The sequence below is a fragment of the Peromyscus leucopus genome, chromosome 2 (assembly GCF_004664715.2).
Source record: "Peromyscus leucopus breed LL Stock chromosome 2, UCI_PerLeu_2.1, whole genome shotgun sequence".
NCBI lineage: Eukaryota > Metazoa > Chordata > Mammalia > Rodentia > Cricetidae > Peromyscus > Peromyscus leucopus.
Window position 1 is genome coordinate 117,334,779 of NC_051064.1, and position 20,006 is coordinate 117,354,784.

Here is a 20,006-nt window from a genome sequence, read left to right on the forward strand (position 1 = left end):
AGAAGCCCCTCCCAAGGTTTTGTTTAGTATTGTTTTGCCTTTTTTTTTTTTTTCACTTAAATAAAATACTGCTGTGTATGGATGGTAGGAAACACCTGTAATCCTAGCAGTTGGTAAGTGGAGGTAAGAGTTGGAGGCCAAAGCCGGGCGGCGGTGGCGCACGCCTTTAATCCCAGCACTCGGGAGGCAGAGGCAGGCGGATCCCTGTGAGTTCGAGGCCAGCCTGGTCTCCAAAGTGAGTTCCAGGAAAGGCGCAAAGCTACACAGAGAAACCCTGTCTCGAAAAACCAAAAAAAGAGTTGGAGGCCAGTCTGGACCACAGGAGACTTAGTCTCAGAAAAATCAAAGACAAATTAATATATACCATATCTCAAGGTTTAACTGTCCTGTAGCTTTACTTTTATTCTTATAATGTATTGTCATCCAGTATGTATTATCTTATAGTCAGCTAAGTTATAATTTTTAAAATGTTAAAAATATGTCAAGGAGAGCTGTGAAAGTTGTGGGCCAGTCACCCTTAAGGAATTGGTGAGCTCCAGATTCAATGAGACTGTCTCAAGAATATAAGGTGGAGAACATACACAACAGACAGTTTTTTGTTTTGTTTTGTGTTGTTGTTGTTGTTTTGTTTTTTGAGACAGGGTTTTTGTGTAGCTTTGGTTGTCCCGGAACTCACTTTGTAGACCAGGCTGGCCTCAAACTCACAGACAGAGATCTGTCTGCCTCTGCCTCCGAGTGCTGGGATTAAAGGCATGAACCACCATGCCCAGCTTCCTTTTGCTGTTGTTTTTGGTTTTGTTTTGTTTTGAGACAGGATCTCACTATGTAGCTTTGGCTAGCCTAGAACTCTCTATGTAGACCAGGTAGGCCTGGAAATCATACCTGTCTGCCTATGTTTCCCAAGTGCTGGGATTAAAAGTATGTGCCCAAAATGTAACTCATACAAATATATATACATGCCCAAAATTTATTCATCATCCTAAGACATGTCTTACCTCAATAGGATGTTAAGAGTTATTATTGTGTACTTTACAACAGGGTTTAGCTCTGTACCCAGGCTGGTTTAAAACAATATGTAGAAAGGCTGGCCTCCAGCTATCTTCCTGCCTCAGCCTCCTGAGTGCTCAGAGTGAGGATTTGGGCCTTGCAAAATCAGTGTGTAAAAACACCCAACAATCTGAGTATAATTCCCAGGACCCACACATAGTAGGAGAGAACCAACTCTCAAACTATCCTCTGACAAAATAACCTCTGACCTCCACAGGAATGCCATAGCATGTGTCCCCTCAAGTCCCCCACATATTTTTAAAATGTTAAAAATTAAGTGGGAGGGTTGAACTGCATCAACCATCCTCATGGTTTCAGATCTTTCTGTTTTTACAATGCTGGGGATACAGTCTAAGGCCTTGTACTCTATTGCTAAGCTATATTCAATCCCCTGCATACTCTGAATTATTGAAAACCCTCCAAAAGCTTGTCTACTAAAGTGTGATGGATTAGAAGTTGATAATTGTGTCATTGTATCATTCATTCCTTCACTTATTTGGTTTTTCAAGACAGGGTTTCTCTGTGTAGCCTTGGCTGTCCTGGAACTCACTCTGTAGACCAGGCTGACCTCAACTCAGAGATCCACCTGCCTCTGCATAAGTGCTGGGATCAAAGGCGTGCACCACCACTGTGCGCTGATGTTCAATGTTTTCTTTTATTGAGACTCAGTCTCACTTGGGCCTGGGGAGATGACTCAGTAAAGTGCTTGCTATGCAACCCTGAGACCTGGGTTCAGATCCTGGCACCTCATAAAAAGTAGGGTGCCTGAAATCCCAGGGCTGTGGAGGAAAGTCCTTGGGACTTGCTGGCCAGCCAGTCTAGCCAATCAGCATGCTCTAGGTTCAATGAGAGACTCTGGAAAACATAGAGAGCAATTGAGACAGACACCTACTATGAACCTCTGGCCTCATGAACACCTGTACACATACAGGAACACATACATAAGGATAATTAATCCATAACACTCTATATCTTTATGAAAATCAAATTTTCCAAAAGAAATATTGGAATATTTAACTAGGCAAAGATATGTTACATTTGTTTATGTTGTGGAATGTAAAATGTTAAAAATGGGACACATTCCTGAAAAGAGTGTTAAAGAAATTATCAAGGAAAATCACAGGCTATACTGCTGTGGAATAATCCTTTTGTACACTGTGAAGATTTGCCGCTGTAATTGGTTTAATAAAGAGGCTGACTGGCCAATAGCTGAACAGAATAAAGTCAGGCGAGAAAGCCAAATTGAGAATGCTGGGAAGGAAAAGGGAGGAGTCAGGAGTCACCAGACAGATGCAGAGGGAGCAGATGAATGTGCCGTGCTAATAAAGGTATTGCCACGTAGCAGAGTGTAAATAAAGAATAACTTAAAATGTAAACGCTAGGGCTGGAGAGATGGTTCAGAGGTTAAGAGTACTGGCTGGCCTTCCAAATCCCAGCAACTACATGGTGGCTCACAACCATCTGTAATGAGATCTGGTGCCCTCTTCTGGTATGCAGGCATACGTGCAGGCAGAACACTGTATACACAATAAACAAAATCATTAAGAAAAAAATGTAAGTGCTCGCTTCAGCAGCACATATACTAAAATTGGAACGATACAGAGAAGATTAGCATGGCCCCTGCGCAAGGATGACACGCAAATTCATGAAGCGTTCCATATTTTTGGCAACCTGAAGAATGTTTAAAGCCAGTTTTGAAATGTCAAAAAAAAAAAAAAGAAAAAAAAGAAAAAAAAATGTAAGAGCTAGTTAGTAATAAACCTGAGCTATTGGCCAAGCATTTATAATTCATATAAGCTTCTGTGTGTTTATTTGGGACTGGGCAGTCGGGACAGGAAACATCTGTGTACACTATACAGGTTGTCCAACAACAGGATAAAAAAATAATTGGCTTTCCAAATTTAGAATAAGGACTACCGCCTGTAACCTAACTGCTCTACCTGTATGAGTGGAGTAATGGCCCTTGACTAAAGAAAAATTACAGGCACTTGAACAACTAGTAAAAGAACAGTTAGCTGCTTTTGATGCAGGTACCTTAGAACAAACATTTTAATGTGATACAGAAAATTTTACCCTGTTGGGGATTATAAATTTCTCCTGAAAAAATTCAAAGAGGAGATTCTCTTAATTATTTAGGATTTAAATTAAGTAAACAGAGAACCCAGCCACAAAAGGTACAGATTAGAAGAGATCAATTAAATGCTTTTCCCCCTCTATGTTAACAGTCCTGGCTGTCCTGGAACTGGCTCTGTAGACAAGGCTGGGCTCAAACTCACAGATCTACCTGCCTCTGCCTCCTAAGTGATGGGATTAAAGGCATGCATCACCACCGCCCGGCCAATTATACACTTTTAATGATTTTTAAAAAGTAGTGGGTGATATTAACTGGTTACAGCCTACCACTGGATTGTCTACTCTAGAATTAATTAGTTTCAAATTTTGCAAGATGACTCATATTTAAACAGTCGACAATTAACAGCTGAAGCTGAAAAGTAATTAGCCAAATTAGAACCAAAATTACAAAATGCCTATGTGGATCAATTAGATCTCACAACTGAATGTATTTTAGTAATTATACCTCTTCCACTCACTCTGCTACTGGATTCACTATGCAGAGGGAGGATAATATTTGAGAGTGGATTTTCCTAGCTCACAGAGTAAAAATTTAAAAACCTACATGGAAAAGGTTTCCGAATTAATTATAAAGGGAAGAATAAGCCGGGTGGTGTTGGCGCATGCCTTTAATCCCAGCACTCGGGAGGCAGACACAGGCGGATCTTTGTGAGTTCGAAGCCAGCCTGGTCTCCAAAGCGAGTTCCAGGAAAGGCACAAAGCTACACAGAGAAACCCTCTCTCGAAAAACCAAAAAAAAAAAAAAAAAAAAAAAAAAAAAGGGAAGAATAAGACTTCATCAATTGTCAGAAATTGATTCAACTAAGATTGTAGTACCCTATACTAATGCTGAAATTGTGCCATTGTGGGTGATTAATGATGACTGGCAAAGAACTTGTAGTAATTTCTTAGGAGAAATAAACAAATATGCCTTTTGTCTGGTACCTTCTGTTTGAATTATATAAATCTTACCAGTTTCCTGGACATTCAAAGCCTATGCAAAACTTGGTTATGGGGGGTTCTGAGCAAACTGAGATGTTCTGTGACTGGGAATTGCTTTGGAATTTGTTTCTGTGGGAGCTTCAAGATAAGAGGTTTTGGTATGCGGAAATTGACTTGCTAAAAGGTGTAAACTGTGTAACAGTATGAAAGCCATTGAAAAGCTACAGTCAGTTCACCAGAGGCTGACTCCCCCTGTAGCTGAGAAGGCTACTCATCCTAGAGTGGCCCTGTTTCTGACCCATGTGAACTGAACACCAGACACAACAATGGAATATTACTTTAACTAGGTAAATATGTTGCATTTGTTTAACTATGTAAAGATGTGTTGCTGTTTCATCTTGTCTGCCTAAGGCACCTGATTGGTCTAATAAAAAGCTGAACAGCCAATAGCTAGGCAGGGCTGGTGGGTAGAGAGAATAAGAGGAAGAATCTAGGCTCAGGGAAGAAGAAAGGCTGAAGGGGAATGAGAGGAAGACTTCTGGGGTCAGCCAGGCAGGCAGTCACCAGACAGACAGACAGACACAGAGTAGGACATACAAGAAGAAAGGTAAAAAACCCGGAGGCAAAACACAGATGAGGAGAAACAGGTTGAGTTTAAGAGCTAGTGGGACAAGCATAAGCTAAAGCCAAGCATTCATAACTAATAGTAAGTCTCTGTGTCATGATTTGAGAGCTGGTTGGTGGCCCAAAGAAAGTGTATTACAAAATATAAAGAGTAGTACTTTTTTTAAAAAACAAGTATTTTGCTAATAAGGTTGGAGAAATGCCTCCTCAATTAGGAGTGCTATCAGTCCCCAACACCCACACAAGGCTGCTTACAACCACCTGTAACTCTAGCTCCAGGGGATGAGACCCTCTCATCTGGCTTCTATGGCTATTCACATGCCCCTATACACACATTTAAAAATAAAATATAATCTTAAAACTAAACAAATTTTCTGGTAAATTACTTTCTGTTTAATAGAGGACAGAGTATCACACTTGCTTCTTCAATGTGTTCAGATATTAATAACTACATTTTTGTTGATATTACAGCCAAAGTTGATAAGTAACCGTTTCCTGATTAACAGTAAAGGTTAGTGAGTGTTAGAAGATACTGGATTATATCTAGAGGTTTCTAAAGTTCTGTTACACTAAAATTCACTGACTTAGCCATACTTGGAATGAATCTTTTGCCTACACAGTGGGTTGTTTGTAAAGTACTGGTTCACTGTGCAGATCTTCCAAGTATTTAAAAAAAAAAAATTGATGGGACATGTTTTGAGGCTTTTCCTAGGGAGATGTGAATAAGAAAGCACCTGTTCACTCCAGATAGGGCACCAATGAAAAGCCAAAATAATTCCACACTAGTCTAGCTTGGTGAGCTAATGAGTCTAGCTGGGTTGCTTACAGGAGCATGAATGAAGGGCTACTTCATTCATGAACAAATTAAGGGTCATTCATATTGAATGGTTATTAGTATTTCTTGTGTGTGTGGTGTTGTAAATACCTATCTACATCCCAAAGGCCAGAAGAGGACATCTGGTGCCTGTTCTATCATGCTCTGTAGCCCAGCATGGCCTCAAACTCCTTATCTTCCTGCTTCAGTCTGCTAAGAAGTCACATTACAACATGCACCACTACACCCAACTTAAGTTTTTAATTATTAATTCTGTACCTTCTATTTGAAATAGAGCAGTGGTTGTTATTCAAAAGCGATTTTTGTCTATCCCTCAGGGGTCATTTTGTAACATCTGGAGAGATTTCGGATTGCTATAACTTCTTGGTGTTTCCAAGTTAGAGGGATACTGCTAAGCACATAGGTAACACAACAGCCCTTCCCTACAACAAAGAATTATCTGACCCAAAATATCAATGATACTAATATCGAGAAAATAATATGGGTAGACTGGAGAGATGTTAAGAGCACTGGCTGCTCTTCCAGAGAAGCTGAGTTCAATTCCCAGCACCCATATGGCAGCTAGGAACTGTCTACAACTCCATCTGACACCCTCATACAGACACACATGCAGGCAGAACACCAATGAACTTAAAAAAAAAAATACAAACTTTATAGGAGACTGGAGTTCACTCCCCAGCACCCACTTCAGGCAGATAAAAAAAAACCTCATAAACTCAAGCTCCAGAGAGACTCCAATCAATGCCTTTGTGTGTGGTGTATGTATATATCTCTGTGGACACCTGTATTCATGTGCACATATCACACAAAGACAATTTAAAAATAAATCTTGTCTGACATGGTGGTGCACACCTTTAATCAGAGCACTCAGAATACAAAGGCAGAAGCATGTGGATCTCTGAGTTTGAGGCCAGCCTGGTTTACAGAGAGTTCCAGAAAATAGAGATCTACCTCAAGATCGATCAGTATAGATTAATTGGTCATAAAAAGAAAACAATAGGGATCTTTGAATGTTCTGATTCTTACATCAATCTTATTGGTTTGTTTTGCTTTTTGAAATTCAGTTATTTGTATTTTATGTACATTGGTGTTTTGCCTGCATCTTTGGCTGTGTGAGGGAACAGGAGTTACAGAAAATTGAGCTGCCATGTGGGTACTGGGAATTGAACCTGGGTCCTCTGGAAGAGCAGCAAGTGTTCTTAACCACTGAGCCATCTCTCCAATCCACCCCCTCAGTTAATTTTTTAGGTGAATGTGCATACATGCCACAATACATGTGTAGTGGTCAGATCCCAGAAACCCTCCAGAGCGGGTTCTACCATGCCTGTGGGATCTGGAGATGGAACCCAGGTCAGCAGGCCTGGGTGCAAGAGTCTCTACCCACTGAGCCATCTCCCAGGCCCCACTTTTGGTTTTATAGGTAGAATCTCGTGTAGTTCAGGCTGGCCTCAAATGTACTATGTAACTCGGCATAACCTGAACTTCTGATCTACTTACCATCACCTTCCAAAGGCTGGGATTACAGCCATGAGCCACCATGTCTGGCTTCTTGGAACAGTCTTGACAATTTGAGTCTTTTAAAGAATTGGTGTGAACCACTAGGTTAGGGAAAGACAGAGAAATCTCTATGGGTTTCAGATGCTATGTGATAACATTCTTAGCTTTTGATTGGTGGAAGCTAGTGGTTTGTGAAGACCCCCCAAAAGGTTTTACTATAGTCACATGAATGGTAGGTCAAGTACAGAAGGGGCAGTGAATGACCATTAAGGAGATAGTCTGTCTCTGGATGGGCAACATTACAACTCTTTGCAATCAGTCCTAATCAGTCTATGAGCCTTGTAGAATCTTTAATGTGGGCATTTTTTTATTTTGTTGTTTTGTTTTTCCTGGGAACTTAAATCATAGCATAAAGTTCAACAAGAGCTCACAAGACTTGGTTACAACTCAAATGTCTCCAGTCCTGGTAAGTGTAGGAACTGTTCATTTGCAGCTACCTAGTAGCTTTTGCCTAGCCTTGGGAAGCTTTACCTTATTTATTTGTAGTTAGAATTTAACAAGACTCAAGTATCTTCTAAGCAAAATTCTGGGTAATTCCTGTTTATATAACACAAGTGTAATAGTTTAATGATACTAAAATCTGGGTGATGGTATAGTAAAGTACACTATAAAGTTTCAGCTTTGCTGTACATTTGAAATTTTAGTAAGATGGTGAAAAAAATACTTTTCTTTGAGATAGCGTTTACACAGTCCTGGCTGACCTGGAGCTTGCTAGGTGGACCAGGCTGGTATCTGCCTCCCAAAAGCTGGAATTAGAGGTGTGCAGCACAGCAAAGGTCTTTACCATCTGTGATGCTTTTTTCAGTATCACTAGTTGTACTGAGTTATCAGTCTACTAATTTAAGTACAGGCACTAATTTTCATTCACTTTCTCTCTAGGTTATTATTTTCTTCATAAATTTTTTTTTTCTTTTAGAGATGCTTATGCTGCCCAGCTATTACAGTCCTTGGCTCAAATGATCCTCATCCCCTAGCCTTCCAAACAGCTGAGATAATCCTTGTTAAGGAGTGAAGGCAGGAGAATGTTACCTGGAAACTGGGACTACAGGAGTATGCCACCATGCTCTATTTCATCCCTACCTCCTCCTTTCAAATACTGTGGGGGAGGGGGGAGGGGGGAGGGACATATGCCACGGCACATGTGTGCAGGTCAGAGGGTTACTTTTGGGAGTCAGTTTTCTTCTACTATGTGAGTCCCAGGGGTCAGACTCAGGCTGTCAGGCATGGAGGCAAATGTCCTTACCCACAAAGCTACCCTGATGGCTTCCTTTTAAAAATGTTTTGTTGGGGCTGGAAAGATGGCTCAGTGGTTAAGAGCACTGGCAGCTCTTCCAAAGGTCCTGAGTTTAATTCCCAGCAACCACAGGGTGGCTCATAGCCATCTATAATGGGATCTGATGCCCTCTTCTGGCATGCTGGTGTACATGCAGATAGAGCACCATATACACTAAATAAAGTGTTAATAAATTATAAAGAAAAAATGTTTTGTATGTTTGTGTGAACACTCATGTGCTCATGCACATGGTAGATAGAAGTCCATGTTAAGTGTCTGCAGGTTTCTGAGGGTACTAGGTACACATGTGGTGTACTTACATACATGCAGACAGAACACTCATATGAATAAAATAAAAATAAATCTTTAGCCAGGTGTAGTGACACATGCCTTTAATCCCAGCAATTCGGAGGCAGAGGCATATTGGTGAGTCTGAGGCCAGCCTGGTCTACATAATGAGTTCAAGGACAGCCAGACTGCCTCAAAAAAAAAAAAAAAAAAAAAAAACAGCCGGGCAGTGGTGGCACCTGCCTTTAATCCCAGCACTTGTGAGGCAGAGCCAGGCAGATTTCTGTGAGTTGGAGGCCAGTCTGGTCTACAGAGCAAGATCCAGGACAGGCACCAAAACTAAAGACCAAAAACAAAACAAAACAAAAAAGTAAAAATTAAATTTTTAAGCCAAGAGCATGCCTTTGATCCTAGCACTCAGGAGACATTGGCAAGCAGATATCTGTGAATGAGGCTAGCCTAGTCTACAAAGCATGTTCCAGGCCAGCCAGAACTTCATAATGGGACTCTGTCTCAAAACATACAAACAAAATAATATTAAATCTTAAGAAAGAAACTTGCCAGGCAGTAGTGGCACACCCCTTTAATCCCAGCACTTAGGATGCAGAGCCAGGCGGATCTCTGTGAGTTCAAGGCCAGCCTGGTCTACAAAGTGAGTTCCAGGAAAGGCGCAAAGCTACACAGAGAAACCCTGTCTTGAAAAAAACAAAAAAGAAACTTATTGAATACTAAAACCCAAAAAACCAAACAACAAAAAAAGGACAAAAGATAGTTTTGAGATGAGAAATGAGGAATTAAACAATTACTTTCATCTTTATGTGATAATTTTATACATATACACATCCTATCACTAGAGATTAGTCGCTAGGTAACAGGAGTTGGTTACATTCTCTCCTTTATATATGTCTGAAAAGGAACATTTTTCTGGGGACATGGGGCTGGGTCCCTCCATGTGGCCTAGATTGGCTTTGAACTCCTATTACTGCCTCCCTATTGCTGAAATTTAGGCATGCCTAACCACACCCTGCACAAAATTTCAAATTAAATAACATTCTGAAGTAGGGACTAGGGAAATAGCACAGTGGTAGAGTTCTTGCCTAGCATGCACAATACCCTGGGTTCAACTCCTAGCATCACCAAAAAACAAAAAAAGGGGAGGAGGGCGGGGTCTCAAAGGAACCGAGTTTTTATCACCTGCCTATAATCTGATACTCAAGAAGCTGAGGCAGGAGAATTGAAATTTTGAGGGCCAACAAATACAATTTAGCAAGACTCACAATATAAAGTAAAAGGGTGAAATGTAGCCCAGTAGAAAGGCACTTGCCTAGCATGCACAAAACTGTGGGTTCGATTTTACTTAAAAAAAAAAAAAAAAAAATTTAAAAACTAAAATAATAAAGTAAGAGGTGGCAGAGGAAGGACAAACAGCAAGTCCACAAGATCAGTTTATTAAGATGGAATCACTGCTATTACATGCAAGAGAAGCTACTTGCCATAATCGATAAGGTTCTCAAGAACTTATGATACACGTTAGAAACAAATGGTTCAAAACCACAAGGAACTTTTCCTGATGCCCTGTGACAAGGCTGAGGTGGATGAATCTGCGTATTCACTTCAAGCTGCTGAAGAGTTTGTGGGCCACCTAGACAAGAAAAAGAAAATATCATCACTTGAATTTACAATCACGGCCCACAGGTCTTCCTAACCTGCAACAGTAGTACTCCTTTCTTGACACTCATTCTTAAGCATCCTTACCCACACTTGGGTCCTAGTAACTCCCTTTGGTTACCCGACTCTTTCCTGTCTGCAACTCTGAATTTTTTCATCTACTTTTTAAAAATAATTTATTTATGTGCATTGGTGTTTTGCCTGTATATATGTCAGTGTAAGGATATCAGATCCACTGGCACTGGAGTTGCAGACAGCTATGAGCTGCCATGTGGGTGCTGAGAATTGAACCCCGGTCCTTTGGAAGAACAGCAGTGCTCGTAACTGCTGAGCCATCTCTCCAGCCCCATCTTTTTCTTTTAGAAGTTGCATGTAATCTCCTGTAAGCTTCCACTAAATAATCACCACACATCTGTTTTGGAATTCCCTTTGCAGCAATGTACCACCACCCTACTAAAAATCTAAAACTTTTTATATTTCTCTCGGATATCTATGTAGGACTGGAATTGCTGCTCAGTGCTATCTGTGACCTTAACTTTTTACCCTAAAAAGAAAGGATCTTTCTGTTTAGATCAGACTGCCTTCAAACACCTGGGCTCCAGTGACCTTCCTGCCTCAGACTCATGAGTAGCTAGGACTACAGATGTGTGTCCCACAGCTGGCTCTATGCTTGCCCATCTAAGGAACTGCCAAGCTATTTTACGCACTGGCTGTGCCACTTTGTATTTCTATCAGCAGAGTGTGAAATGTCTACTTTTCCCCATATTTCTCTAACATGTGACACTACCCCTCCCGCCCCCACTGGTGATCAAATCCAGGCCTCACTAGACAGGTGCTCTACAACCTACACAGAGAATATATTCTCAGTAAGGTGACTAGCCAATCAGTTGTCCCTCTTTTTTTTTTTTTTTTTTTTTTTTTTTTTTTTTTTTTTTTTTTAAATGCAGGACCTCATTCTATAGACCAGACTGGACTAAAACTCATTATGTAGCCCAGGGTGGTCTCAAATTCATGGCAATCCTCCTGCCTCAGCATTCCAAATGGTAAGTGCTAGGATTATAGGCATGAGCGAGCACACCTGGCTTACCGAATCAGGTTTTTGTTTGTTTGTTTTGGTTTTTGGAAGACAGGGTTTCTCTGTGTAGCCTTGGCTGTCCTGGATCTCATTCTATAGACCAGGCTGGCCTCAAACTCAGAGATCCATCTGCCGCTGCCTTCAAGTGCTGGGAATAAAGGCGTGTGCCACCACTGCCCAGCTACCTAACAGTTTTAATAGAATTAATCTTATCAGATCTTATGTGTGTAATATGTATAAAATACTGATATATGAAAGAGTGAAGCACTGATGGCGCACACCACTGATCCCAGCACTCAGGAGGCAGAGGCAGGTGGATCTCTGTGAGTTCAAGGCCAGCCTGGTCTACAGTTCCAGGACTGTTTCACAGAGAAACCCTGTCTCGAGAGAGAGACAGAGAGAGAGAGAGAGAGAGAGAGAGAGAGAAGCCCTGTATATAAACAACCAGGTATAAGACATACTGAAGGAACACACCCACAGAAAGAACAGACTATTAAAAGCACAGTATCTGGGACTGGAGACATGCTGTCTCAGTGGTCAAGAACACTAGTTGCTTTTTTAGAGGTGCAGAGGACCTGGGTTCAGTTTCCAACACCCACATGGTGAGTCAGAACTGTCCACAAATCCAGTTACAGGAGATCTGATGCCCCTCTTCTAACTTTCTTGGGCACCAGACCCATACATGGAACAAAGACATACATGCAGGCAAAACACCACACAAAATTCAGGGCTAGGGGCGTAGCTCAGCAGATAGACCATTTGCCTAGCATGCATAAGGCCTTGTGTTTTATCTCCAGTACTAAAACAAAAAAGAATATAAGCTCTAGCTTCCCTATTATTTAACAGTGCATGTTAGGATGTTGTTTTTTCTCCTGTCAGAATCTGTTCCAATATGTGCAATGTTGATAGTGATACATGTGTGGTAAGGATTAGGGACATCGACGTATGTAAAATGCTTGTCACCAAACCTGACATCCAGGGCCCATAGTAAATGGTTACTGATGGGTCTCCATGGAGCACGGAGACCACTGTTAGCTTTGCCCTTCCTGTCTTCAGAATGACTTACACAGTGATCCCGTGCATGCAAGAAGTCAAAGAGCTCCTCTGTACAATCCTCTTCTGTCTGTGATCGCGAAGATACACGCTTATCACAAAGCTCCAGTCGCTCTCGGGCCTTTGCACACTTCTCCATCTGCTCACATTGCTCTCTCACTGTTGTTAGGGGGTCCTGACAAAGAAACAGGAAAAAAAAAGAAAAAAAAAAAGGAAGCTTCAGAAACATCCGCCAAATATATATGCTTTGGTAAGTATAATCACCAAATCAAGGTGCTACCTCTGAGTTACCATACAGGCCAGAGAGCAGAACCATACTGTAGCCAGAAATGGCAGAACAGGGACGCCTATTTAATTCTTTAATGCTAAGTACTAGGGAAGTTTCACATTTCTGCCTTCCAAGGTTGCCAGCATGCACTGAAAGGCTCAGCTATCTGAGAAACAAGGCAGTAAAGGAAACCTGGTTAAACAGGAAGTAGATCTCCTAGAGGTATCACTTGGTAACACAGCACTTAGGATTCAATTTCCCTGTGTAAGACTCAGGCCTAGCACTCTACTTGCAAAGTCAGAAAATGCAAACATGGAGAACTATCAAAGGAATTTCCTTCCAGAGTTCTTTATTAAACCACAAATAACAGATGAGTGCCAGACCTTCAAGATGCTGTCTGATTCCTGACAAAACCAAAGAAGCTCTAAACCTTGAAAAGACATCATTTTCTAGGCTCACAACCCCAAACACTCCACTGCATAGGAGGTGTTAAATAAAGGCTTATTCCATCATTTCCCCCAAGTTGTCACAGATTCCTAATGAAGCTCAAATTTCCTCCTTCTAGTAAGGTTGTTCAAAATCAGAAGCAGTACTTACCACTAATTCTTCCTCCTCTTCTTCCTACAAAAGTTAAAGAAAATTAGTGTCAGCAGCAATTTTGTAACATACATTTCCCCAATCATACTGACAGTATAAATATGGAGAAAAGACTATTAATCATATTGTTTTATGATGTTTTGTTACCCTAGGTCTTTGACAGTTTCAGTGCTAAATCTTGCCTCCCCAGAACTAGCTAATTTTTAGAGATAAAATGCAGTTTGCCTGGGAACACATCTTTCATGTACCAGTCAATCTAAAAACCAAATAGCTAGTCACTTCCTTAGGCAAATCTCACACAAACTTTGTATCGCCCCACTCCAGAGCCAAAGGTCAACAAGGGATCAGCACCCATAGTTCAGAGCTCACTGAAATTATTCCAACTATCCAACCCTTAATTTGATCAAGCCTGCTTCTTTTGCCTCCATCTTTCCTTCCCAGAGGAACCGAGGCTCTGGGCCTTGTTTTCCTTGAGACTCCTTGTGTAATTTGGTAAGGTCTCGCTCTAGTCCATACTGGCTTCGTATTTGGGGCAGTCCTCCCACCTCACCTTCCAAAGCACTGGAATTATAGATGCGAGTCCTCAGTTCCCTTCCCAACTTTTATGAAAATACTTGTGTGTGTGTAGCATATGCACAAGTGTGTACAGGTGTATGCATCATTGTGCATGGAGACCACTGGGGGGGGGGCACCAGGCAACCTCTTGAACCTTGCTAGGGAGGCAGCCAGTAAGCCCTAGTGATCTTCCTGTCTCTAGTCCCCTCAGTGTGTAATGCCTATCGTTTACCCGAGTGCTATGATCCATTCTCTAGTTCTCATGCTTGGGCAGCAAGTACTCTTAAGCACCCGGCCATTTCTTGAGCTCTAACTTGTTTTTGTTTTATGAGACAGGGTCTCAGTATGTAGCCAGCCTGGCCTTGAACTTGCAGCAGTCCTCCTGCTTCAACCTTAATGCCTGGATCACAGGCATGTGCTACCAGCATGCCCAGCTCTTCTGGTTCCTTTTGCTCACTCCCTCACGCTGTCCTGCATTATGTGGCATGACCCTTTCTCTCAAGAACTATATGCAATAAATTCTCCTGCCATTCTTTCTTCTTCCTGCTCTTTTCTCCCTTTCTTTCTTCCTCTCCTTCTTTCTTTCTTTTTCAAGATTTATTTATTATTATAGTGTTCTTTCTACACATATGCCTGCAGGCCAGAAGAGGACACCAGATCTCATTATAGATGGTTGTGAGCCACCATATGGTTGCTAGGAATCAAACTAGGACCTCTGGAAGAGCAGCGAGTGCTCTTAACCTCTGAGCCATCTCTCCAGCCTTGCTCTTCTTTTTTAAATTTAATTTTTAATTAGATTATGGTGATCTATTTGTAATCTAAGAAATAAAGGTTGCCTGAAGATCAAAGGACAAAACCAGTCACAGAGTTAGCCACAGAGGCTAGGCAGTGGTGGCACACACCTTTAATCCTAGCACTTAGGAGGCAGAGGCAGAGATCCATCTGGATTTCTGTGAATTCAAGGCCACACTGGGCTACATGAGATTAATCCAGTCTAAAGAGAAACAGCCAGGCAGTGGTGGCACACACCTTTAATTCCAGCACTTGGGATCACACACCTTTAATCCCAGCACTAGGAAGCTTGAGACAGGAAATGATACCGCCACAGGCCAGAGCTACACACAGCCAGAGTCCCCACCCTGCTGGCTAATTTTTTGTTGCAGCCTCTCTGCAGCAAACTCCATAGATTTGGGGCTCCGAAAACCACAGGAGTTAGCAGCTTTTACACATTTTTCTGTGCAGACAGCTGATTCCACAGGAACAGGCCCAAGCCTAGGCTCAGCCTCCAAACACACCGGAATTAGCTGCTTTCTCATGTTCCCCGTGCAGACTGCTAGCTCTTCGACTTCTCCCCTCTCCCGGTGGGTCGTGGCTTTCTCTGGGGCCCCTCCTCTGGCTGCTGCCACACCATCTTCTGAATTGTCATTGTCAGCAGATTTGGTGAGTCAATTGGGATTTCTTAAAGGGAGGAATTAGTTAAAAGAGTTTTTTCCCACATTTAAAAAAAAAAAGGGGGGGGAACACTATTACAATGGAAGGAGTTTGGTCTCTGTTTGATAACACGCTAGACAGTCTGCACACCTGCTCAGCAAACGCATAGAAGTCAGTGGACAACTTGTGAAAATCAGTTTTTTCCTTCCATCATGTCATATAGGTTCTGGAGGTTGAACTCAGATTGTCAGGTGTGGAGGCAGGCACTTTTACCATGTCAATGGCCTTTTATTTTATTTATTTATTTATTTATTGGTTTTTCAAGACAGGGTTTCTCTGTGTAGCTTTGCGCCTTTCCTGGAACTCACTTGGTAGCCCAGACTGGCCTCGAACTCACAGAGATCCGCCTGGCTCTGCCTCCCGAGTGCTGGGATTAAAGGTGTGCGCCACCACCGCCCGGCGGCCTTTTATTTTTTAAGATAGTGTCCTGCTTGTAGTCCTAGCTGGCCTTGAACTCTTCATTGTCCTGCCTCAGCCTCTCAAGTGCTAGGATCATATGTATAAGCCACTATGCTCAGTCCATAAATTCTTTCAAAGGTAGCTGTCTCCATGTATGTATACCACCTCACCATATACTGTATCATTTTGAGACAGACACCACCACACTTTCATCAGTAAGATCTAAGTGTGTAGGACAGTTTACATTTTATGAAGTACATATAGCCTTTAGGATGTGATTAGTCAGCTCTTAAGGAAGTAATCCCAATTTAGAAACAATAAGCAGTGATTATTAAATACTTCCTGATAATAGACTCAAGCCATCAGATAATCCAATGAGACCTAAAGAACTTAAAAAGTATTTTGGTAGTCTAAGGATGAAGCTCAGTAACAGAGTGCTTTCCTAGCATTGCACAAAGCCCTTGGTCCAATTCCCACACTGAAAGAGAAAAAAAAAAAAATGTCATACACACGGGACCATACACGCCCATGCAACCATACACGCCCATGCAACGTACCAACCTACAAAAAAAACAAAAAAAAAGAACAAAAACAAAAACACTCTTCTTTGGCTTAAACAAATGCGGAGTACTCCCCTGTAATCCCAGCACTTAAAAGGCCTCCACTCAAGTCTCAGTCCAGCCTGAACTATAGAAGACCCCGTCTCAAAACATAACTGAAGTACTGGTAAATATTGCTAGAAATGGCTATACTTTGTCTTTATATCCTAAACTAAGTTTAGAGGAAAACCTTTTAAGATTTTCACTATTTTTTTAACTATGGGTATGGGGGTAGAGCATGTACACTAATGCAGGTGCCTGTGGAGGCCAGAGACATCAGATTCCTTGGAACCAAAGTTACAGGCAATTCCGAGCCTGATGTAAGTACTAGAAACTGAACTCAGAGCCTCTGCAAGAACAGTACTGGATCTTAACCATCTCTCCAGCTCTTTTTCTAGCCTCTTAACTTGAATATTGAATATGAAAATTGTCAAACCTAAATCCTTTTCTTTAGTCACCTTAACTAAAGCTATAATCACTGTCCTTTGGCTTGCAGATCAATAAAATTATAAAAGTCTATACAACTTCACCCAAGACCTTAGAAACACCAGGTCTACATAATCTTTCTTATCCCAGTGTATACCTTCAAAATAGTTTCCTTTCTTTACCTAACTGTAAAAACTACCTATAGGAGCATAGGCATAGGTCCTATCTGGTGCATGGCAGGGTTATTTACCTGCGTATATAGGCACATAGGGAAATAAAAAGATGAGTTCAACAATCATGTTTCCCAAATCCCAACACAAGACAGTACCCTAGAAGGGAGGAAGGGAGGAGGTTCAACTGTAACCTCAGCTCTTTACTCTCATAATTGGCAAGGTTTCTCCTAAGTGTGAAGTTGTTACTTAAGATATAAATTCTAGTTTTTTTTTTTGCCGGGCGGTGGTGGCGCACGCCTTTAATCCCAGCACTCGGGAGGCAGAGCCAGGCGGATCTCTGTGAGTTCGAGGCCAGCCTGGGCTACCAAGTGAGTTCCAGGAAAAGGCGCAAAGCTACACAGAGAAACCCTGTCTCGAAAAACCAAAAAAAAAAAAAAAAAAAAAAGATATAAATTCTAGTTTTTCATCAAGTTCCTTAAATGATTTATTAGTGGGCTGCAGAGATGGCTCAGAGGCTAGGAGAACTTGCTGCTCTTGCAAAAGAACCAGGTTTGATTCACAACACCCACATGTCAGTTCGCAACCATTTCTAATTCCAGTGCCAGGGGATCCAACACCCTCTCCTGACCTCCTTGAGTACCAGACACACACACAGCATACATGCAAGCAAAACAGTCATATGCATAAAAAATAAAGTTTTTAAAATTCACATTGAGGGCTGGAGAGATGGCTCAGAGGTTAAGAGCACAGGCTACTCTTCCAGAGGTCCTGAGTTCAATTCCCAGTAACCACATGGTGCCTCACAACCATCTATAAGCAGATCTGATGCCTTCTTCTGTCATGCAGGCAAACATGCAGACAGAACACTGTATACATAATCAATAAAATAAATCTTAAAAAAAAAAATCACAACGGAAAAAGCACCCCTGCCCCAAAGAAACAAAAAAACCCAAAAACCTGACATCAGAGCTGGTAAAGTACAACTTGAGAATACTTAAGGCCCTGGATTCAAAGTCCAGCATAAGAATAAAAAGGTCCTAAAACCATCAGGTAAAATTATTGCTGCCAACAACTTGAGTTTGATCCCAGGAGCCAAATGAAAAGACCTATTGACAGATGCGAACACACAACTCCTATCCATGCACACAAAAGGTGGCTCAGCAGTTAAGAGCACTTGTTCCCATTCCAAAAAACCCATGTTCTTCCTGGCACCTGCATGGTGGCTCACAAACATTTGTAACTCCAGTTCTGGGGGATCTGATGCCCTCTTACGGCCTCAGAGGACACCAAGCATGTAAGTGGTACACAGATGTACACGCAAGCAAAACACAAACACACGCTTACCGAAAAAATTAAAATTGTGGGGAAAAACCTTGAAATCAGTGTCTAGACCATTGTGTCATTTCCCAGTTAGCAATGCTACAACTTAGTAATTATGTCAAAGATACCATATCAAACAAATCCAAATAGAGGTTTAATTACGGACTGTTTCCACCAATGAGAAAAACCAAAGCCACTTTGAATAAAAGGACTTAATCTCCAATAATTATGATCTTTCATAAAAATTAATTCAACTTTCTTCATTTTATTATTTATTGGCTTTGGTTTTTTGTGGCTTTTTGTTTTGTTTTTGACACAGGGTCTCTTTCTATAGTTCTGGCTGTCCTGGAGCTCAATGTGAAGACCAGGATGGCCTTGAACTCAGAGATCCTTCCTGCTTTTGCCTCCTGAGTGCTGGGATTACAAGCATGGACTAACACACCTTTTCTTAATTTTAAAACTTATCTGTTGCCGTTGTGGTTTTTAGTACCCTGCTGAACTTTCTGAGCCTGGCTCCAGCACGTTCTGAAAATTGCTAAGACTAGAAAAAATTAAAGGATAAACAATTTTCCAAATAATTCCAAATCCATAGCCCCAATGGCTTGTCTTGAAGAAGAGAGAGGACAAATATATAGGAAATGGAAGCAAAGCGAGTCTCTTTTGTAAAGTACTGTGGTTAGAGCTCTGGCTCTAAAGTTGTGCGGTTTAGACTCTATCCCCAGCTGCACTGTCTTGCTACTTGTGTGCATTTAGAAAAGATAATAAACTTCCTAGCTTGCTGCATTATCTATAAAAATGACCCCCCAAAAAATGTGCCTAATATTTACCTCATGGGAAACTGCCAAGTTAAATGTCTTAGTACATATAAAGCACTCAGAACAGCAAGCAATTAGTATTTATCACATTGGGAAAGAGCTCCCTCTTTCATCACAGAATTACACTGCACATTCTTAAACTGTCCCCAAAGACACAAGTCCTCGTCCATCTCCATCTCAAAAGATAAAGAACTACTTTTTGTTTGAGATACTGGGGAGCGAACACAGGCCTTCTTGATGCTGGGCAAACGTTTTACCGCGAAGCTACACCCCAATTCCTGAACCACTTTTTCACAGCAAGTGGTATAAGGCTCGGATCCCCGGAACCTCCACAAATAGTGATTCCTGACCTAAGGTAGGTTAAAGACTAACGCCGGTCTGTTTGCTTCACACACTTGTCAAATCACAACCTTAAAACTGAAAACACAGGTTTCTTTTTCTTTTTTTTTTTTTTAACACAAGTTTAATCGATACATTAAAACTCCACATATTATAAACCTTCACATTGGTGGGATTGGGAAGCCAGCCCTGAGAAAGACTAGCCATTAATTTGCCCAAGGTCACTCAAGGAATTCTGAATATGAGTAGCAGAAACCACCTCTCTCAACCCCTCAAACCCTGGGAGGTAAACCCGGACTACGATGGCCCGGGAAAGTGCTTTGATGGGCTAGGTCCCGGGGCTCAGGGCATTGAGCAGAGTTAAGAGCCGACCTCCTAGACTTACCCCTTTGGGGTCTCCGGATCCGGTAAGCATCTTTCGTTCGTCCTCTAGTCCCATGTCCCGACGCTGTTCGGGATTCAACACCAGGAGAAACAACAGTAACTACTCCACTTCAGATCAAGAAGGACTCGTAAGGGTCACTTGACGGATATCCGGCGACCTGGCCGG

At 41.6% G+C, this 20,006-nt stretch overlaps 1 protein-coding gene and 1 non-coding gene across 2 annotated transcripts; one reads left to right on the forward strand and one right to left on the reverse strand.

Annotated features, from left to right (window-relative positions):
- The first annotated feature begins 2,605 nt into the window (after positions 1-2,605).
- On the forward strand, positions 2,606-2,712 carry LOC114707786. Its single transcript, XR_003736712.1, has one exon. It is a non-coding gene; the product is annotated as a U6 spliceosomal RNA (small nuclear RNA).
- A 7,398-nt stretch (positions 2,713-10,110) lies between these two features.
- On the reverse strand, positions 10,111-20,003 carry LOC114706860 (cytochrome b-c1 complex subunit 6, mitochondrial). Its single transcript, XM_028889380.2, has 4 exons — positions 19,842-20,003; positions 13,340-13,363; positions 12,488-12,649; positions 10,111-10,320 (listed from the first exon to the last, which is right to left on the reverse strand). The coding sequence occupies exons 1-4, from the start codon at positions 19,893-19,895 to the stop codon at positions 10,288-10,290; spliced, it is 273 nt and encodes a 90-aa protein (XP_028745213.1). The 5' UTR covers positions 19,896-20,003; the 3' UTR covers positions 10,111-10,287.
- Between the last annotated feature and the right edge of the window lie 3 nt (positions 20,004-20,006).

Bases quoted from the DNA above. Each gene is read 5' to 3' on its own strand.
- LOC114706860 (XM_028889380.2), bottom strand. From the start codon at position 19,895: ATGGGACTAGAGGACGAACGAAAGATGCTTACCGGATCCGGAGACCCC. The intron at 13,364-19,841 runs GTAAGTCTAGGA...TAACTTTTGTAG, and splicing joins GATCCGGAGACCCCAAAGGG to GAAGAAGAGGAGGAAGAATT. The intron at 12,650-13,339 runs GTAAGTACTGCT...TTTCTTTGTCAG, and splicing joins AAGAGGAGGAAGAATTAGTG to GACCCCCTAACAACAGTGAG.